We start from the raw sequence: 16,443 nt of genomic DNA on the forward strand, positions 1-16,443 counted from the left end.
TGTGCATGCTAAGCAAGCACTCTGCCACTGAGCTATACTCTCCCCCACTAAGACTGCATTTTTAACAAGCTCCCAAGTGATGTTGATGCTGCTGCCTGTGAGAGCAGCTCTGGAATAGGCTGGACCACCACCCTGCAGGGGAGCTGCTTCCTCCGCCAGCGGAGAGTCAGGAGGCTGCCGCTGGAACTCCTGAGCTCAGAAATACCTCCCAACACCCACAAAGCTGCAGAGATAGGTCCACTAGAGCATGGAACAAAAATTAATTAAAATGAATATAAACTAAAGTTATTTTAAATAATTAAACACACACACAGAGTTCTGCCTCATTTCTACTTTCCAAATCTCTCCTGAGCATTTCTGTTGGTGGAACCTAATCTGCAGGCAGAACCAGAGCTGCAAAGAATTCTGGGAAATGTTTTTTCTCCTCCAGCTTCTGGTCCAGAGGAAGGCAACCCAGGAGGGAGAGAAACAGGGAGGGAGGGATGCTGAGAGCCAATCAACTATTTCTACCACACTGTTTGATGGACCATCAGACCTGGACAGGGCCCCAGCCCCTACCCTGGGTCCCACCGCAGCCAGGAGGGATGAGAAATGTGGGAAGGCAGCCTGGAATGCCCAGCCTGCAGCATCCCAGCAGGCCCAGCACAGCCCTGGGTGGTGGAGCAGAAAGATGATGAACCAGGCTGTGAGCTCGGCTGTCTTTATCATCTCAAACCCAACGTGGCCCCAAAAGAACTCCCTCTTCTGCCCCCCAAAATCCTCTTTCCCCTTTGCTCAAACCCCACATCTAAAAGTCAACATTGATTCCTTGTTTTCTAGACCCAAGACATTCTTGTTTTGCTGAGCCCAGTTGTCTCTGATGCCAAAAATGTATCCTGAATGTGACCCCTCCTCTCCATTTGTCTGTACTCTGGTCTAAGCCACTATTGCCGCTCACCCAGACAGTCTCCCCATCACCTCCCTGGACTCCCTGCTGCCGCCCCTGCCCTCTGCAGTGTGCACTGTCCTCCCACAACACCCAGAGAGGAGCATTTCTATGCACTTAAGAACCCTCCCTCACGTGACCCCTATCTTACTCAGACTGAAACCGAGGCTCTCACCTTGGTCTCCACTCATTGCTGACTACATCCTTGCCACCCTCCCACTCACTTAATTAAGCTGAAACTGCAGTGACCTTGATGTGCTTAATCATATCAAGCTCGATTCAACCTCAGGGCCTTTGCACCTGCTCTTCCTGCTCCTTCTTTCCCCAGGGGTGCACAAGGCAGGCCCTTTCTCATTTACAGGTTGCAGTTCAAAGGATGCCTCCTCAGAGCAGCCTTCCCTGGTGACTCTAAATTAGCACCCAGTCGTTCTCTGTCCATTATTTCATTCCATTTTCCTAATAGTACCTATTGCTAACTCAAATCTTCTCGTCTATTTATATACTTGTTTCTTTTGTCTATCCCCTTCCCTCCCCACTGGAATGTCAGCTTCATGAGGACAGGAACCTTGTCCACCTTGGTCACCCCATGTGTAGAACAGCTTATACAACTCAGGCCCTCAGTAATTATTTGGTGAATGAACAAGCAAGTGAATCAATGAGACTTCACAATGCACTGTGACATGTTTTGTTTTCCTCCTTTTAAAGTGAGAAGACAAAGAAGCAGGGAGGGTGGAAGGTGGCTTCTAAGATTGCCCTCAGTGGTGCTTGTCTCCTCCGTTCATGCCCTGTGTGATCCCCTCCCACTGAGTGTGGGCTGGACCTGGCGATTGCTTCTGGCAAATAGGATATGGTAAAGTCAATGGGATGCCACTTCCGAGACCAAGTTACAGAAGACTGTGACTTCCGTCTCAGTGAAATCTCTGTTGCCTTCTCAGCTTGCTTGCTTTGGGGAAGCAAGTAGCATGTTGAGAATGTCCACATGGCAAAGAATGGAGGGCAGCCTCTGGCCAACAACCAGCAAGGAACTGAGGCCCTCAGTCTGCAATGAACAGAATCCTGCCAACAGCCACCTCATGAGCTTGGAAGCAGACCCTTTTTTCAGTCAAGCTTTCAGATGAGACCACCGCCCAACAGACACCTTATGCCGGCTGAGAGACTTCTGCAGGACAGGGCCAGACTAAGCTGTGTCCAGAGTCCTGGCCCCCACAGAGACTATCAAATAATAAATGTGTGTTCTTTTAAGCCACTAACTTAATTGTGATAGGTTACATGGCAATAAATAGTGAATACAGAGAGGTCAAATGACTTGCCTAACACCGCACAGGCATGAAAAAACTAAGTTGGGTTTTGAACTCAAGTCTCTCTGACTTTAAAATCATTCTGCTTACCTGACCTGACTCCCATAATAATAGAACATATTGAGAGCTTGATTCAGACCTGACCACACAGTAATATTTCAGATGAATTCTCTCATTGAAACTTCACAGATTTTCTGAGACAGGCCCCATGTTTACTTGTGATACAGACGCAGAACAGGGACAGAGAGCATCCAGCTCTGAGAGCTCACATCAGGGGTGCGGGCTCTTCTTTTATCTCCGCCTCACAGGCTTGCCTTTGGGTTGCCTTGAAGTGAATTTCAGAAATGAAGAAGGATTCGGGATATCTCTGCAAATGCTATGCCTGACTTGGTCTGTTCGAGCTGACGACAGAATACTGTAGATCGGGTGGCTTATAAGCAGCAGACAACACTTATGTCTCACAGGTCTGGAGGGAGTTAAGATTTATCAAGTAAATTGAGGGTGAGAGGGGCACAAACATTTACTCTGCAGCAAAGCCCAAGAGTGTGAGAGGGGGAGAGGGCAGCCCTGAGGACTCTGCACCCCTGATCTCCAGCCTCAGCTGGGAGCCAGCTCCTCTTGGAGAGAAAGGGGGTGCTCAGCTACGGTCAACCTCATTCACCTGTCTTGGCTGGAGGTTTTGGAGATGCGTGTGTGTGTCCACATGCTTGTGCACCTGCTCACCACCCCCCCACCATGAGCATGGAAATACCTTGCACCCGAGGTCACATGGACGTGCACAGAATGAGAGTGCCCAGTCATCCACATCCTCACTCAGTCTGATGGACTGGACACAAATTCCACATGCACGTAGACACACCACACCGTGCCAGGCCTCGCAATGCACACCTAGCCCGCACAGACGTGCTCGCTCTCCTGCAGGAGGCCGAGGAGTCCTGCAGACTCGGCTGCATCTTGACTCTCTGAGTCTGTCTGGGGGATTTTGTGTGCATGCGCACGACCATGAGTACCTGCATTGTGTCCTGCCGTTGTGCTCGCAAGTGTGTCTGTGTTTCTTTGTTTGTGGGTGTAACAGCTGTCCGCCTGGATGTCTGTGTGTTTCGGAGTCTGCAGCTCTGTTCAGGTGTGTCTGGCTGTGTGACTATGGCTGGCGTGAATGTGACTTGTGGCTGGGCCCCTCTGTCCCTTTCTTACTGCTCTCCCTACTGTTTGCTGCCTGCGCCTGTGTGTCAGCGCTCTGCATCTGCCATCTGGATGGGCAAGGAATGCTCCGTGTGCGCTGTTGGTTTGTGTCCATGGCTGTGTTCTGCCTGTGTGACTCGGTGTCTGCCTGCTATCTGTGACTGCTCTGACCTGTTTGTCTGTGTGGGTCACTTCCTGGCCATGTGTGTCATCTGTTTGTCTGGCCTGTGTTCTGACTGTTGTCTGCCCACCTTCCTGGTCCTCTCTCCACCTGTGCCCACTCTCCAGCCTGGCTCTCACTGGTGTCCTATGGGGAATGGCCAGTGCCGATGGACCAAAGGGAAAAGAGTTGAGGGAAGAGGAAGCATTTTAGGCAAACTGAATCCTTGGCTGCCACAGAGAGGAAAGGCTTGCATGTGATGATGGGGACCAGACGTGGCCCAGCCTGGCAGGATGGGGCTGGGGGTCTGGCCTCTGAGCCTGCATCATCTATTGCCCACCCATCCTGCAGAAAGCTCAGAGGCAGGACGCCTGGGTCTCACACCGGGTGGGGGCAGGGGCCTTCCTCCGGGGACGTCACCCGTTAAACTTCCTCTCTCAGCCACACAGGAAGCTGAGCCGGCTCAGGGCCCAGCCCCAAGAAAGCACAGGCCCCCAGGACCCCTGGGGAAAGGGCCCCCCGCCGGGCCAGCCCTGCAGGGACCATGGGATCCACAGTCGAGTAAGAGCTGCCCCTTCTCCCATCCTCTGGACCAAGATTCCCAGGCAGGCCTGGGTTGGGGCCAACGGGACCGAGGCTGGGGCAGGCCCGGGAGGGACCATGAGCCACAGGGGCAGGTGTCTGGATGCAGGGAGGACTCTCAGCTGGCCTACAGCACGGACTCCGCTCTCAGGCACACTCAGGCTACTCTTGGCCCCTCCAAGCTCTCTCTCTCTCTCTCTGCCTTTCCCCAGGGTCTGTATGACTAAGTTTGTAACCCTGATCCTGTGCCTCTTGGTGTATTTGAGTGATGGGGAACCTGGCTTCCGGGGGTCCCCAGGGTGGAGGGGGGACTCTGTGTGTCCAAATGTGTGAGTGATTGATTGTGGGGGTCTTGCGTCAGTGTGAGGATGAAGGGATGGGGGTCCCCATGTCAGGGACAGTGTGTCTGTATTCAGTCCCCATCTTCTTCCTCTGTCACCCTCTGGATCTCACTGTCTCTCTCCCTGAGCCCAGTCCCAGCATCCTCTACGTGGTGGATGGAGGTGGGGGACGGGGGAGGGAGGCAGAGACTGCAGGGTTCACAGAAGTACCAGGGCATGCCGCCCTCTTTCCTCTGATGAGAAACCTGGGTCAGTCCCCAGGGCCCACGAAGTCTCGCACACAGAGACACATAGGCAGTATCTCTTTCTCTCAAGACCACAGGGTGTTTGCACAGATACCCAGCGACCTGCATGGCCACACAAGAAAATGGGGATGTTATTCACCTGCACACTGGCACAACTGCACACACTCACAGTCTTACCTGATTCGTAGCCTGGACAGTCTCATCCTTTCAGGCAGACACGGAATAGAATTGCAAACACACACAGACACACACACACACACAGACACACACACACACACACACACACACACACACACACACACACATACGTGAAGACCCCATACAGACACAGAAGCAAGTCCCTGGACCCACTAAACCCTTTCCTGTCCACACAGAGGGGGTCCCCCTGCCGTGTTTGATTGGTTCTTCGAAGCAGCCTACCCTGCCTCCCTGCAGGAGGGTGAGTCAGGGGCATGGCGGGCTGGCGGGAAGCGGGGAGATGGAGGGTGGGCCTGGGGCCCAGAATTTAGAAATCTGCTCTCTGTGCAGATCCCCCTATCCTGCGGCAGTTCCCCCCCGACTTCAGGGACCAGGTATGCCGGCTGGCTCCTTGCTTCCCCCGGGCCAGGGCCTGTCCCTCTGGGGAGGGGATCCTATGTCTTGGACCACCGGCAGCTCAGGGCTGGGAGCCAACCTGAGTGGTCAAGCAGTGAGTGCTTCTCTCCATCCCCAGGAGGCTCTGCAGATGGTGCCTAAATTCTGCTTCCCTTTTGATGTGGAAAGGTATGGAAGGGAACAGACACCCAAGGATCCAGGAATTCAGACCTTTCATGGGTGCCCAGGATTCAAATGCCCAGAGACTCAGACATCAGTGACCATATACCCAGGGACCCTGAGACTCAGGGACCCAGTGACCCAGATACCCAGGGACTCAGACACTCAGACACCTGGGGACCCTGGCACCTAGTGACTTATACACACAGGAACTCATTTATCCAGGGACTATGGGACCCAGGGGCTCAGGGATCCAGGCACTCAGGGAACCAGGGACCCTGACAACTAGGAGCCTATACGGCCAGGGCCCCAGACTGGTGCACACAGTACTAGGAGCATTGTTGGGGACATGGGGGAGGGTCAGGGAGGTGGGATGCCCAGGTCTCTCTGAGGCTCCTTCCTACCCCCAGGGAGCCCCCCAGCACCGCTGTACAGCATTTCACTTTCGCCCTCACGGACCTGACCGGCACCCGGAGATTTGGCTTCTGCCGCCTACGGGCTGGTGCCCACAGCTGTCTCTGCATCCTCAGGTGGGGGACACGAGGGCCTGGGGTCTGAGAGCAGGAAGGGCCTCTGCCTAGGGACACTTCAAGGAAACCGTGTCCCCTCTCCACAGTCACCTGCCTTGGTTTGAGGTGTTCTACAAGCTGCTGAACACAGTGGGGGACCTCCTGGCCCAGGACCAAGTGAGACCAGCCCCTCCACCATTCCCACGGGAGCCCCAGCCCCCTCCCCACCAAGCCCCCAGCCTGGCTCAGAACTCCCAGGCCTGACCTGGGCTCCTTGGCTCCTCCCAGGCCACCCAGCCTGAGTCAAGGCCCTTAGAGACCCCAACTCACTTTCTGGCTCAGACACCTCATCCCCACCCAGGTCTCAGAGGTCGAGGAACTTCTTCTAAATCTGCTAAAGCAGCCGCTTCCTGGGACCCAGGACTCACTGGGGCTGGAGCTGGTGAGTAGCCCCTCTCTCCTGGGCATCGGACCTCAAGTGGATGGAAAGGCTTCACCCCAGCCCCGAGGACCACACACTACCCCTCTCCCCCAGGGCAGCGGAGGGACAATCTCCAACGCGCAGGGCGTCCTGCCCCCCGCCCCAGGGAAGAGCCTGCCAGTAAGCAGAGCTGGGGGCCCTGGAAGGTTGGGTACCCAGATGAGGCCAACCTCCTGACTGATCCGTCCCCCCTGCCAATCCCCCACCAGCTTTCCTGCTTTGTGGCCCCCGACTCTGGCCGCCTGCCATCCATCCCTGAGAACGTGAGTAGAGGCCTGGGAGGGAGTCTGGGGGCGGGAAGTGGTCCCGAAACCCAGAGGGGGCCGTCAGATCCTGCGGTCCCTCGCGTCCAGCTTTCCCCTCTGTTCTTCAGAGGAACCTAACGGAGCTGGTGGTGGCGGTGACCGACGAGAACATCGTGGGGCTGTTCGCCGCGCTACTGGCCGAGCGAAGGATCTTGCTCATCTCCAGCAAGCTGAGCACCGTGAGGCGGGGCCGCCGGGCCGGGGTGGGGCCGAGGCCTGGCTTCGCCCCTGGGGGCGGGACAAACGGGGTGGATTCCAAGCTCTAACCCTACCAGGCCAGATCGGAGGGCAAAGCCCTGGCTCTGCCCCTTGGAAGGTCAGGGTTGAATTGAACCCTGGCTCCACTTTGAAGGCGGAATCAGAGGGGGTTGGGAGGTACCCTCTCTTCTTGGGGAGTGCTGAGTCCAGACTCTATCCACTATGGGCCGGAACAAGCCTGCCTCCGCCCATTTTGAGGGCAAGCTCTGGGAGGGCTAAATTCTAGCTCCGCTCCTAGGGGGAAGGACTGGAGTAGAGGAGGAGGCTGAATGCTGGCTCCACCCCTAGGGATGCGGCCAAGGAGGGAACTCAATTCTAGCTCCGCCTCTTTGGGGTGGGGTCAATGGAGCTGACTAGTTGCTCCACCCCTAGAGGCGGGACCAGGGCGGGCTCAGTCCCACTTCGACTTTCAGGGTGGGGTCAGTGGGCTGAATCACTGCCCTAACCCTAAGGTGAGAGAGCCCCGAGGGTTGAATTATTAGCGTCGCCCCCTAGAAAGAGGGACTAGCACAAGCTGAGTCCTGGCTCCACCAGTCCTCAGCACTGCAACTTGCGGAATTCTTGGTCTTCACCTGAAAGGGGTTTGAGTTTTTTACCTATGCACTAGCGGGTGGTAAAGGCGAGCGGATGGAGATAGGAGACTGGGGACGTGGGAAATGAAGCCAGGAGAGCCACCGTCCCAGAGAGGGTCCTTGAAGCTGGGATCCAGGTCCTGACTCCACGGCCCCCCACCTGACCCCAGCTGACATCGTGCGTCCACGCGTCCTGCGCCCTCCTGTATCCCATGCACTGGGAGCACGTGCTGATCCCCACGCTGCCGCCGCATCTGCTGGACTACTGCTGGTGAGGGCCGGGAGCTGGGGAGGGACAGGGCTTGGGGAAGAGGCCTGGGGTCCTAGGGGCCTGGGGGCTGCGCCTGCATGACCAGCCCCCTCGGTCTCCGCAGCGCGCCCATGCCCTACCTCATCGGAGTGCACGCCAGTCTCGCCGAGGTAAGTGGGAGCAGACCAGGACTGCAGGGGCGGGTGGGGTTCCCCCTCCCTCTGCCTCCCCGGTTACCCTCCCCGGCCAGAGATCCCCGGGCTCTGAGCAGCCATCCCCCTCCGACTCCCCAATGCAGAGAGTGCGGGAGAAAGCCCTGGAAGACGTTGTGATGATGAACGTGGACTCCAATACCCTGGAGACACCCTTCGACGATGTGCAGGAGCTGCCCCCAGAAGTGGTCAGTGTCACCCCCTTCCACCCTCCTGCCGCATCTGGGAGGCGAGAGTCCACACCCACCTGCTCAGCGCTGCCCTTCTTGTCCTCCAGGTGTCCCTGCTGAGGCTGCGGCTAAGGAAAGTCGCGCTGGCCCCCGGGGAAGGGGTGTCACGTCTCTTCCTCAAAGCCCAGGCCCTGCTCTTCGGGGGATACCGTGATGCGCTCGTCTGCAGCCCAGTGAGCAGTGGAGACATGGAGGGAGAAGCCCCGTGGGCCCCTGAAGGATTCAGAATAATAATGACACTTAGCGTTTATGGGGTGCTGACTCTGTGCCTCCGTTTGCTTATCCATAAAATGGGATCCTAATAGTACCCACCCAAAAGGGTGGTGTGAGTCCATGAATGAGCATGGTAGTGCCTGGCACATCGTGAGCACTGGGTAAATGCTAGATTCCACCGTTGCTATTATTATCTCATTTAATTCTCACAACAACCTTATGAGACAGAGACTCTTACAGTTCCATTTTATACTTGAGGAAACCAAAGCTGAGGCCAGCCCCACAGCGGGTGAGTGTGGAAGTCAGAACTTCGATCCACTGACTTTCAACCCTGACCACGCCCTACCCCCGAGGTTTTCACTGCTATTCTATAAAAATGTGGTCGGGAGAGTCTATCGTTGGACAGTCTGATGTTCCTGTCGGCTCTGCCCTTAGAACACATCCAGAAGCTGCCTATTTCTCCCCTTCCTTTGTCTCCACCCTGTCCTGGTCCCCACTGATGCTTGCCTGGACCAGAGAGCCCCTCCACCACCATGAGTCCCCTCTCTCGGGCTTCCGCCCTTACGCTCCATAGTCTATCCTCCCTGCAGCAGCCAGAGGTCACCTGGGGGTATCTGAGTCAGGCTCAGTCCGCCTCTGCCCACCGCCTTCCCAGGGCTCCCACCCAAGACCTCCCTGCAGCCCATGAGGCCCTGCACAAGACCAGGCTCACAGAGGCGCTCCATCAACGTTTGCTACATAGGTGTATGGTAGAATAAGGAAGACAGAATACGGGATCCAGGGGAGCCGCGGGGAGCTTAGAATCCGGGTCCTTCTTCCAGGGCCAACCTGTGACCTTCAATGAAGAAGCCTTCTTGGCGCAAAAACCCGGGGCGCCCCTGCAGGCCTTCCACCGCCGAGCTGTGCACCTGCAGCTCTTCAAACAGGTGCGCCCGAGCCCTGAGGGTGGGGCTGGGGCAGGAAGGGCGGACTCCTGGGCCCAATGGGCGGGGCTAGAATTGGCTCTGCCGGATCTCCCCAACTCCAGGGCCCCGCGGTAGCAAAGGCAGGACTGAATTCTTGGTTCCCTAAAGATGGGAGCCCCTGACCTCAGTTCCTAAGGACAAGATCTACTTCTAGGCCCCTTAGATGATTGGGATGGAATTAAATTATTGCGTCCCTTAAGCTGGAGCCTTGTGGGTCGAGGGTGCAGATCCCTGTCAGACTCCTTTTGTGGGGAAGAGAAGCAGGCTGGACTCTTGGGTCCTAGGGATGTTGGGGGAAAGTGGGGCCGGACTCTTGGGTTCTTGGGGGAAAGTGGGATGAACTCCGGGGTCCTTCGGTGAGGGCTGGCTTCTAGGGTCCCTGAATGTGGAGTCAACCTCTTCCGGATCACTGAGAGGAGGTGGGCCTATCTGGAGGGGCACAGTCCTACCTTCCCACCCCTGTAAGGGCTGGGGTCTGGTCCCTGAAAACAGATGTTGACTTGGGGGGCAGGGCCGGACAGGGAGAGAATGGACCTCTGGCTTCCTGAGCTGGGCTCCAGACTCCTGGGTCCCAGGATTGGGTCCCCGGAGAGGGCAGGGATAGCTTCTGTCTGGAGGGTGAGCAGATCCTTGGTCCTCAAATTCAGACTTTCTGACCATTTCCCCCACCCGCAGTTCATCGAAGGCCGACTGGAGAAGCTTAACAAGGGAGAAGGCTTCTCAGACCTCTTTGAGCAGGAGATCACCAGCAGCGGGACCACATCAGGTGAGCTCTGCACCTTGTCCAGGAGCCCCCGCCCCACCAGCGGCCCAGCCTGAGCCTGCCTGCCATGACCACACTCTCTTCTCACTCCAGGCGCCCTTCGCTCCTACCAGCTCTGGGCAGACAACCTCAAGGTAGTGACAGTGAATACTTTAGTGTTTATTACTGGATTAATGTAATCCCGCAACAGTCCCCACTATGCTCATTTATAGACAGAGGTGAATAAATCAAGGCTCAGAGAGGGAGAGGGGCTTGTTCAGCACCACACAGCCTGGGTGTGCAGGTGGGGTCTGGGATAACAGCTCCCCCGCCCCCACCATACCCAAGCCTCTCTCCCTTAATTTCTCTCCCCTGACTTTCTCTCCCCAGAAAGGTGGTGGTGCCCTCCTGCATTCCGTCAAGGCCAAGACCCAACCAGCCGTCAGAAACATGTACCGCTCGGTGAGGCTGGGCTGGACAGGACACTTTCCTGGGGTGACAGAAGCAGAGGACATTTTAATTCCAAGTTTAAAGTGCAGACTTGGAGGAAGAGGGCATAGCTCAAGTGGTAGACTGGATGCTTAGCATCAGGAGGTCCTGGGTTCAATCCCCACTACCTCCTCCAAGAACAAATGAATAAGTAAACCTAATTACTACCCCCCCAAAAAAAAACAAACAAACGAACAGTAAAGCGCAAACTTTATCAGAACTGAACCAGCAGTTAAACCAGTTATAATGTCTCCTCATTTCATTTTCCATTTACCATGTTCATTCATTTCTGTCAGATCATTTCTTTTCTATTTAAAATTGACCACCAAGATTCTTTGGCAAACATCTTTTGTCCTTCTCAGACATAACCCCAGCTTCTGCCCTTGTGTTGTTTTTATTTCCTCCCAAGCCCCAAAGTTTCCCAGGACCAACTCCTGTAGCTCCAAATTGTCCATTCAATTTTATTCTTTGCTTGACTTTTGAACACTGACACATTTTTACGACATTCTGTTTTTGCCACTCCCCATTTCCTTTGGGGGTTATTTCCTCCAGAAATATTCCTCTTGTATTAGGCAACGGGGCAAGCTTGTACTGACTTCTTAGGTGGTACATGGGGGATCTGAATATATTTTGAGACACATGAGCAGATAACAAGACGAAGCTCTCCTCGGGGATGGAGGGCTGAGTTCTCAAACGTCCAGGGTCAAATCACTCAAGTCTAATTCTCTTTTGGCTCCTCCGTAGGCGAAGAGTGGCTTGAAGGGTGTGCAGAGCCTTCTGATGTACAAGGTAAAGCCAGTGGCCAATGCCAGGGGGCCGTGGGGGAAGGGGGTCCTGGCTCACCCACCCTCTTCCTAGGATGGGGACACTGGTCTGCAGAGGGGGGGCTCCCTGAGGGCCCCTTCCCTCACCAGCCGCTCAGACCGCCTGCAGCAGCGCCTGCCTATCACCCAGCACTTTGGACAGGTGAGAAGGCCCCCACCCCCAATGTGCACACCTGGATCTATCACCAAGCCCTCTTCCCATCCCCAGTCTCCATTCAGACATCTCGCCTACCCCACAAATTGGTGCCCACTTCATACTTACTCTCCTGCACACACACTCCTGAGGCCCCATCCCCCTCAATCTGTCCTTTGCAGAACCGGCCCCTTCGCCCCAGCAGGAGACTCCAGCTAGAAGAGAAGCCTCCTGAGTCCCTGAGGGAGGGGTAAGGCTCAAAGGCAAGAAGAGGGTGCGATGCTGGAAATGAGATCCAGGACTGATCGGGAGGATGGCCCCAACCTCCAGACCCTTCAGAGCGGCCCGTCTGGGGTAGATATCTGAGGCTGCCCATCTTCACCCAGGACACCCACTCTGATCCCTAAGGATGCCCCGGACCCGTGGGCAGAGGAGGCTCTGGATGGCAGCTTCCTGGGGTCCGGAGAAGAACTGGACTTGCTGAGCGAGATTCTGGACAGTCTGAGCACGAGAGCCACGAGGACCAGCAGCCTGCGGCCCAGCCAGAGTTTAGACTGCTGCCACAGAGGGGGCCTGGACAGCTGCTTCAGCCTGGTGAGTGCCCCCTAGTCCTTCCCCCTTTGCCTGTCCGACATAACAGCCCCTCCTCCCTCTAAAGGCCAGCAACTTGCCCCTCTCCCTGTCCCCACACAGCCCGACATATCAGGAAGACAAAGATGGCAAGCAGATGACGAGAAACTGCCAGACCCCCAGCCCCTCTCCCTGCCTGTCAGCCTGCCATCTCTGCAATGCCCCCAGCCTTCGGATGCCACAAGCGCCTCAAATCACCCCGCTTCCCAGCTGCCCTCAGAGGCCAGCCAAGAAATCATTTCTCCATCTTCTGCAGACCCAGGCAGCCAAGGGCCCCCCCAATCCTCTTTCACAGAGCCCCACTCTCTAATCCTACATCTCTCCCCTCCCCACTGGGCACCCAAAGACCCCACAGCTCAGGAGACCCCTTGCTCCCAGCTCTCTGCAGCACCCACCCCGCCCAGCCCTCCAGAAAGCCCCCAGCTTCTGGTCCCCACGAAGCCAAACCTGGAGATTACTTGGACATCCCAACCCCTTGATTCTTTCTCGGATCCCAGTGCCTCAGAGAACCCCAGAGCCCAGCCTTCCGAGGGCCTGCTAGCACAGCCCGCTCCCCTCCAGCCCCATGAAGAGCCCGGAGCCCCCACGTCCCCTGCTGCACCTGCTCACAACTGTCAGGAGTCCCAGGCCAGGAACCGGCCCACAGTCGCTGAGCTTAAAAAGTGTTTTGAAGGTTAAGGATCAGGGGTATGGAGGAGACTCCAGTCCCTCAATAAAGCTGCAGGACCAAAAAGCTGGTTTTTCCTGGTGGGTTTATCTGGGAACCCTCTCTCTGTTCAGAAACCCGCCGCCATCCACAGCCTTCCCTCCCCAAGGCAGCCTCCAGCTAGCTCCTAGGTGCCCCTAAAAGCCCCTCCCTTCCAGGAAGCCCTCCCAGCACCTAAGAGACCTTACAATTCATCTCTCAACAGCCTATGAGCCCTGCATGTGTCTCCTCCACCTAGGCTAGTCCCTGCCCCCACCAGCTCATGAAAAGATTTTATAACATCGCACTACAAGTGAGCAGCCTTGCCCTCCCTTGTCCTCAAGGGCAAAGCCTCTGAAGCATCTTCTTCCCTCCTAGTCCTAAGCACTGGGTGGGTTTGGCTTCCCAGAGAGGGCTCTGCTTTCCCCCAAGGTCACACAGCCAGGAAGGGTGCTGGATAGAGGAAGGGAACCTAGATGGGCAGGCAGCCCCGCACTGTCTCCTTGGAGTCCTGGGGAGCCCGGGCCTCAGCTGCATGGGAGAACTGAAAGGAAAGGAGAGGGGGGTGGTCGGGCCTTGATGGCAGGGGGACAGATGGCCTAGCCAAGATGGTGCAGCAAGCGGGGAGGTGGGTCCCCAGCCCCGGCACCCCAACTGCAGGCGGAATCAAGCAGAGGCGGCATGCTTCGTGGAGCCCGCCCAGCAGGTGCCCCGCAGCCGCCCCCAAGTCCTCCTGAATCATCAGAGGCTGGTGTCTCGGTGGCGGCGGCCGAGTGTGAGTGAGCGCCGGGCAGTCCTGGGCAGTGGTGGCGGCTGCAGCCAGCCCCAGCGTTCAGATGAGCCGCTCCTCAGGCGGCAGCTTGAGGTTGGGGGGTGGTGGAGCTCGGGCACCCACCTGCTCCTCACTGCTGGGCCGGTAGGTGCCCTCCGTCTGCCGTTTCTCCCGAAGCTTCCGTACCAGCAGTACCAGGCCCACGGCCAGAAGTAGGGCAGCCAGGAGGGAGAAGACCACGATGATGGCAGTGGTGGCCTCCTGGGACTGCAGGAAAGGGGACTGGTGTGACCCACTCAAACCTGGGGAACCTGTCCATCCCCACCTGAGAAGCACCTGGGGATCCTAATCCCCTTCCCTGCACACCTGCCACTTTCAGTAACTCCGTTCCTCCAACCAGGATCCCCATCCAGCGTATCTGGGGCTCCCAGGCTCCCCCACCTGCCACTTCCGGGCTCCTAGCTCCCCCTCCCCCCAGCCTGAGGCACATATGGGGCTCCTGATCCCCTACACTTGCCATGCATGGTTTTCCTGCCACCCCCTTCCTGGGGTTCTTGGTCTCCCCATTTGTGATGTTGCTATCCTGGTCTCTCTAATGCCTGCCCCCCCCAACCCTACCTGCCACCTCTGAGAGTCTGGCCTACCCCACTCCTCCTACATGTGGGACTCCCAAATAACATCCCTGCTACCCTCCTCCCACATATACCCCAACTCACCAGGGCCCCATTGGAGCCGGAGCTGGGGCCAGAGGGCGAAATGGTACTGTTCCCACTTACATGGGGGTCTGGTGCTGTGGGAACAGTGGGGGCGGGCAGAGGGGAGAGAAGATAAATGAATCCCCATCTACCTTTCTCATTTCAACATATCTGCATCTTCCTTGGGCAACCCCCCCCCCCCCCCCCCCGGCATTAGCACTCCGCCCTTCCAAGTCTTCCATTCTGTCGGTGCCCTCCACGCAGGGGCTGGCCGAGGTTTTGCTCCTCTGGCCACTCCCAGCCCAGGGAGTTAGCAGTTGGCACAGAGTTGTTGCAGGGTTGGGGGCTGTTATAATGGATGTGTGGACGGTGTCCGGAAGCTCAACCCTCCTCCCACCCCCAGCCTCACCTCTCTGGCCCTCCCTCTGCCCTTAAGGATCTGGGCGGATCCTGTATTTCCCTAGAGTATCTGAGTCACACCTCCCCCCAGGCTCTCGAAACTGGAATACAAGGCTGAAAGGCTGAGTCCACACCTATGGCCAGTCTGGTCAGCCTGGGCTTGGAGCCCCAGGCAGGCCTCCTCCTGGCTCCCAGCTCCCCAAAACTCCTCAACCGTACTGAGATTCAGGCACTGCAGGCCTCCTCTCTCTGCAGCTCACAATGCCGCCCAACTCAGGAATTCTCCTAGACTTGGATCATCCAAAGAAGAACTCAGAAATTCTAACTCCCCAGCCCAGATCCTGTAGACTCCTGCCCTCGGGCAGCCCATGCCCACTCCTGGGTTCTTGACCTCAGTTTCCCAGGCACCCAGTGCTTCTAAGCTCCGACCCCCAGGGCCCCGGCCGGTACCTACTTTGCCCCCAGACCCGGCCCCAGCGGGCCAGCAGCAGCGGCAGGCCGAGCGCCAGGAGCAGACCCAGGCCAGGACTCGCCATGGGCCGGGCGACGAGCTGGTGGCACTGGGGACAGGGCTTCTCGCGCGCGCCGCTCCTACCGCATCTCCAGCCGGGGATACCTTCGACCCGGCACCTGGGGTCAGGAGAAGGAGAAAGGCCGGGACGTGGGGGAGGGGGCTGGACCCGGGCGCAGGCCCAGGGGAGGGGCGACCTGCGCCGGGCACCCGGGAGTCCCGCCCCGCCCCCGCCGCCAGAGGTCAGAGATTAAAGATTAACTTGGGGCGGCGCGTTCCTGGGCGGGGGAAAGGGTCGGGGAAGGGGGAGGGGGGATGGGGCAGCAGGCCCAGCCGTGTGACCTCCCTCCCTACCTGGCCCAGGCGTCTCCGATCTCGCTGAGTCCCGGTCCCGGTCCTTTGCCCGAACCTTCGGTGCCTCGGTCAGTAGCTCTGTGGGACTCTTCCAGCTCCGCCCGCTCACGTGACCCGGAAAGTTTAGTCACTCACCTGGGAGGGGAGCACACTTCCGGCTTGTGCACCTGAGCCTAGATGAGAGGGCGGGGCCAACGGGAGGCGGGGCCGCGCCGCGAACACACCTGTAACGGGAACCCAATCCTGTAATACGGAGGATTAAAAACGGGCGGAAGCGCGCAGGTGTAAAACGTGCCTCCCATCTGTATTGAGAGCATGCCTGTTGGATCGGACAGGTGTGGGGACACACGGGTCATGGAGACACCGGTTTAGGAGGCACTCCTGTCTGAGGCAGACCGGGATGGGGAGCCTCAAATGAAAAAAACACCTGTGTAGGGCACACCTGCATGCGAGCAAACGTGTATAAAAGGCATCTGCACGGATGTGTGAGAACACCTATGGGAGACATCGGCTTTGAATCACATCTGTTTGGAGTATAGCTGAAATAGAAACATACCTGTGTGGAAAACAGCTGTATAGAACACACCTGCAATATAACACACGCCTGGCTGAGGCAGTTTGGTGCAGGGTACATCTGTTTTGGAAACGCATCTGCAAGGCTCACCTATGAAATGAACAACACTTGCATGAGGAATTCCTGTATGGAAAGGCACTGGACACACTTGTAT

General features: G+C 57.2%; 2 protein-coding genes across 5 annotated transcripts; one reads left to right on the plus strand and one right to left on the minus strand.

Annotated features, from left to right (window-relative positions):
• Nucleotides 1-3,956: 3,956 nt before the first annotated feature.
• Nucleotides 3,957-13,032, plus strand: DENND1C (DENN domain containing 1C). 4 transcript variants are annotated; one of them, XM_006177546.3, is made up of 23 exons: nt 4,110-4,126; nt 5,108-5,172; nt 5,262-5,305; nt 5,446-5,495; nt 5,897-6,016; nt 6,103-6,172; nt 6,357-6,437; nt 6,531-6,596; nt 6,686-6,739; nt 6,850-6,960; nt 7,782-7,882; nt 7,986-8,031; nt 8,160-8,261; nt 8,351-8,476; nt 9,338-9,442; nt 10,157-10,247; nt 10,338-10,378; nt 10,614-10,685; nt 11,457-11,501; nt 11,571-11,678; nt 11,852-11,919; nt 12,056-12,263; nt 12,363-12,977. In XM_006177546.3, exons 1-23 carry the CDS (start codon nt 4,110-4,112, stop codon nt 12,975-12,977), a joined length of 2,406 nt encoding a protein of 801 aa, XP_006177608.2. The 4 variants fall into 4 exon arrangements, with proteins under 4 accessions (XP_032321648.1, XP_014408640.2, XP_014408641.2 ...); XM_032465757.1 differs by having other exon boundaries at nt 3,957-4,170; nt 6,357-6,596; nt 12,363-13,032; XM_014553154.2 differs by having other exon boundaries at nt 3,980-4,126; nt 6,357-6,596; nt 12,363-13,032.
• On the minus strand, nt 13,017-15,849 carry CRB3 (crumbs cell polarity complex component 3). The gene is made up of 5 exons (XM_014553116.2): nt 15,716-15,849; nt 15,305-15,480; nt 14,473-14,546; nt 13,880-14,023; nt 13,017-13,528 (listed from the first exon to the last, which is right to left on the minus strand). Exons 2-5 carry the CDS (start codon nt 15,384-15,386, stop codon nt 13,457-13,459), a joined length of 372 nt encoding a protein of 123 aa, XP_014408602.2. The 5' UTR covers nt 15,387-15,480; nt 15,716-15,849; the 3' UTR covers nt 13,017-13,456.
• Between the last annotated feature and the right edge of the window lie 594 nt (nt 15,850-16,443).

The sequence above is a fragment of the Camelus ferus genome, chromosome 22 (genome assembly GCF_009834535.1).
Source record: "Camelus ferus isolate YT-003-E chromosome 22, BCGSAC_Cfer_1.0, whole genome shotgun sequence".
Taxonomy (NCBI): Eukaryota; Metazoa; Chordata; class Mammalia; order Artiodactyla; family Camelidae; genus Camelus; species Camelus ferus.

Coding starts and splice junctions, on each gene's coding strand:
- CRB3 (XM_014553116.2), bottom strand. CDS start 15,386: ATGGCGAGTCCTGGCCTGGGTCTGCTCCTGGCGCTCGGCCTGCCGCTG. Junction 14,547..15,304: donor GGGCCGGGTCTGGGGGCAAA/GTAGGTACCGGC, acceptor CTGTTCCCACAG/CACCAGACCCCCATGTAAGT. Junction 14,024..14,472: donor CCGGCTCCAATGGGGCCCTG/GTGAGTTGGGGT, acceptor CCTTTCCTGCAG/TCCCAGGAGGCCACCACTGC.
- DENND1C (XM_014553154.2), top strand. Junction 7,883..7,985: donor CATCTGCTGGACTACTGCTG/GTGAGGGCCGGG, acceptor CGGTCTCCGCAG/CGCGCCCATGCCCTACCTCA. Junction 10,248..10,337: donor CAGCAGCGGGACCACATCAG/GTGAGCTCTGCA, acceptor TTCTCACTCCAG/GCGCCCTTCGCTCCTACCAG.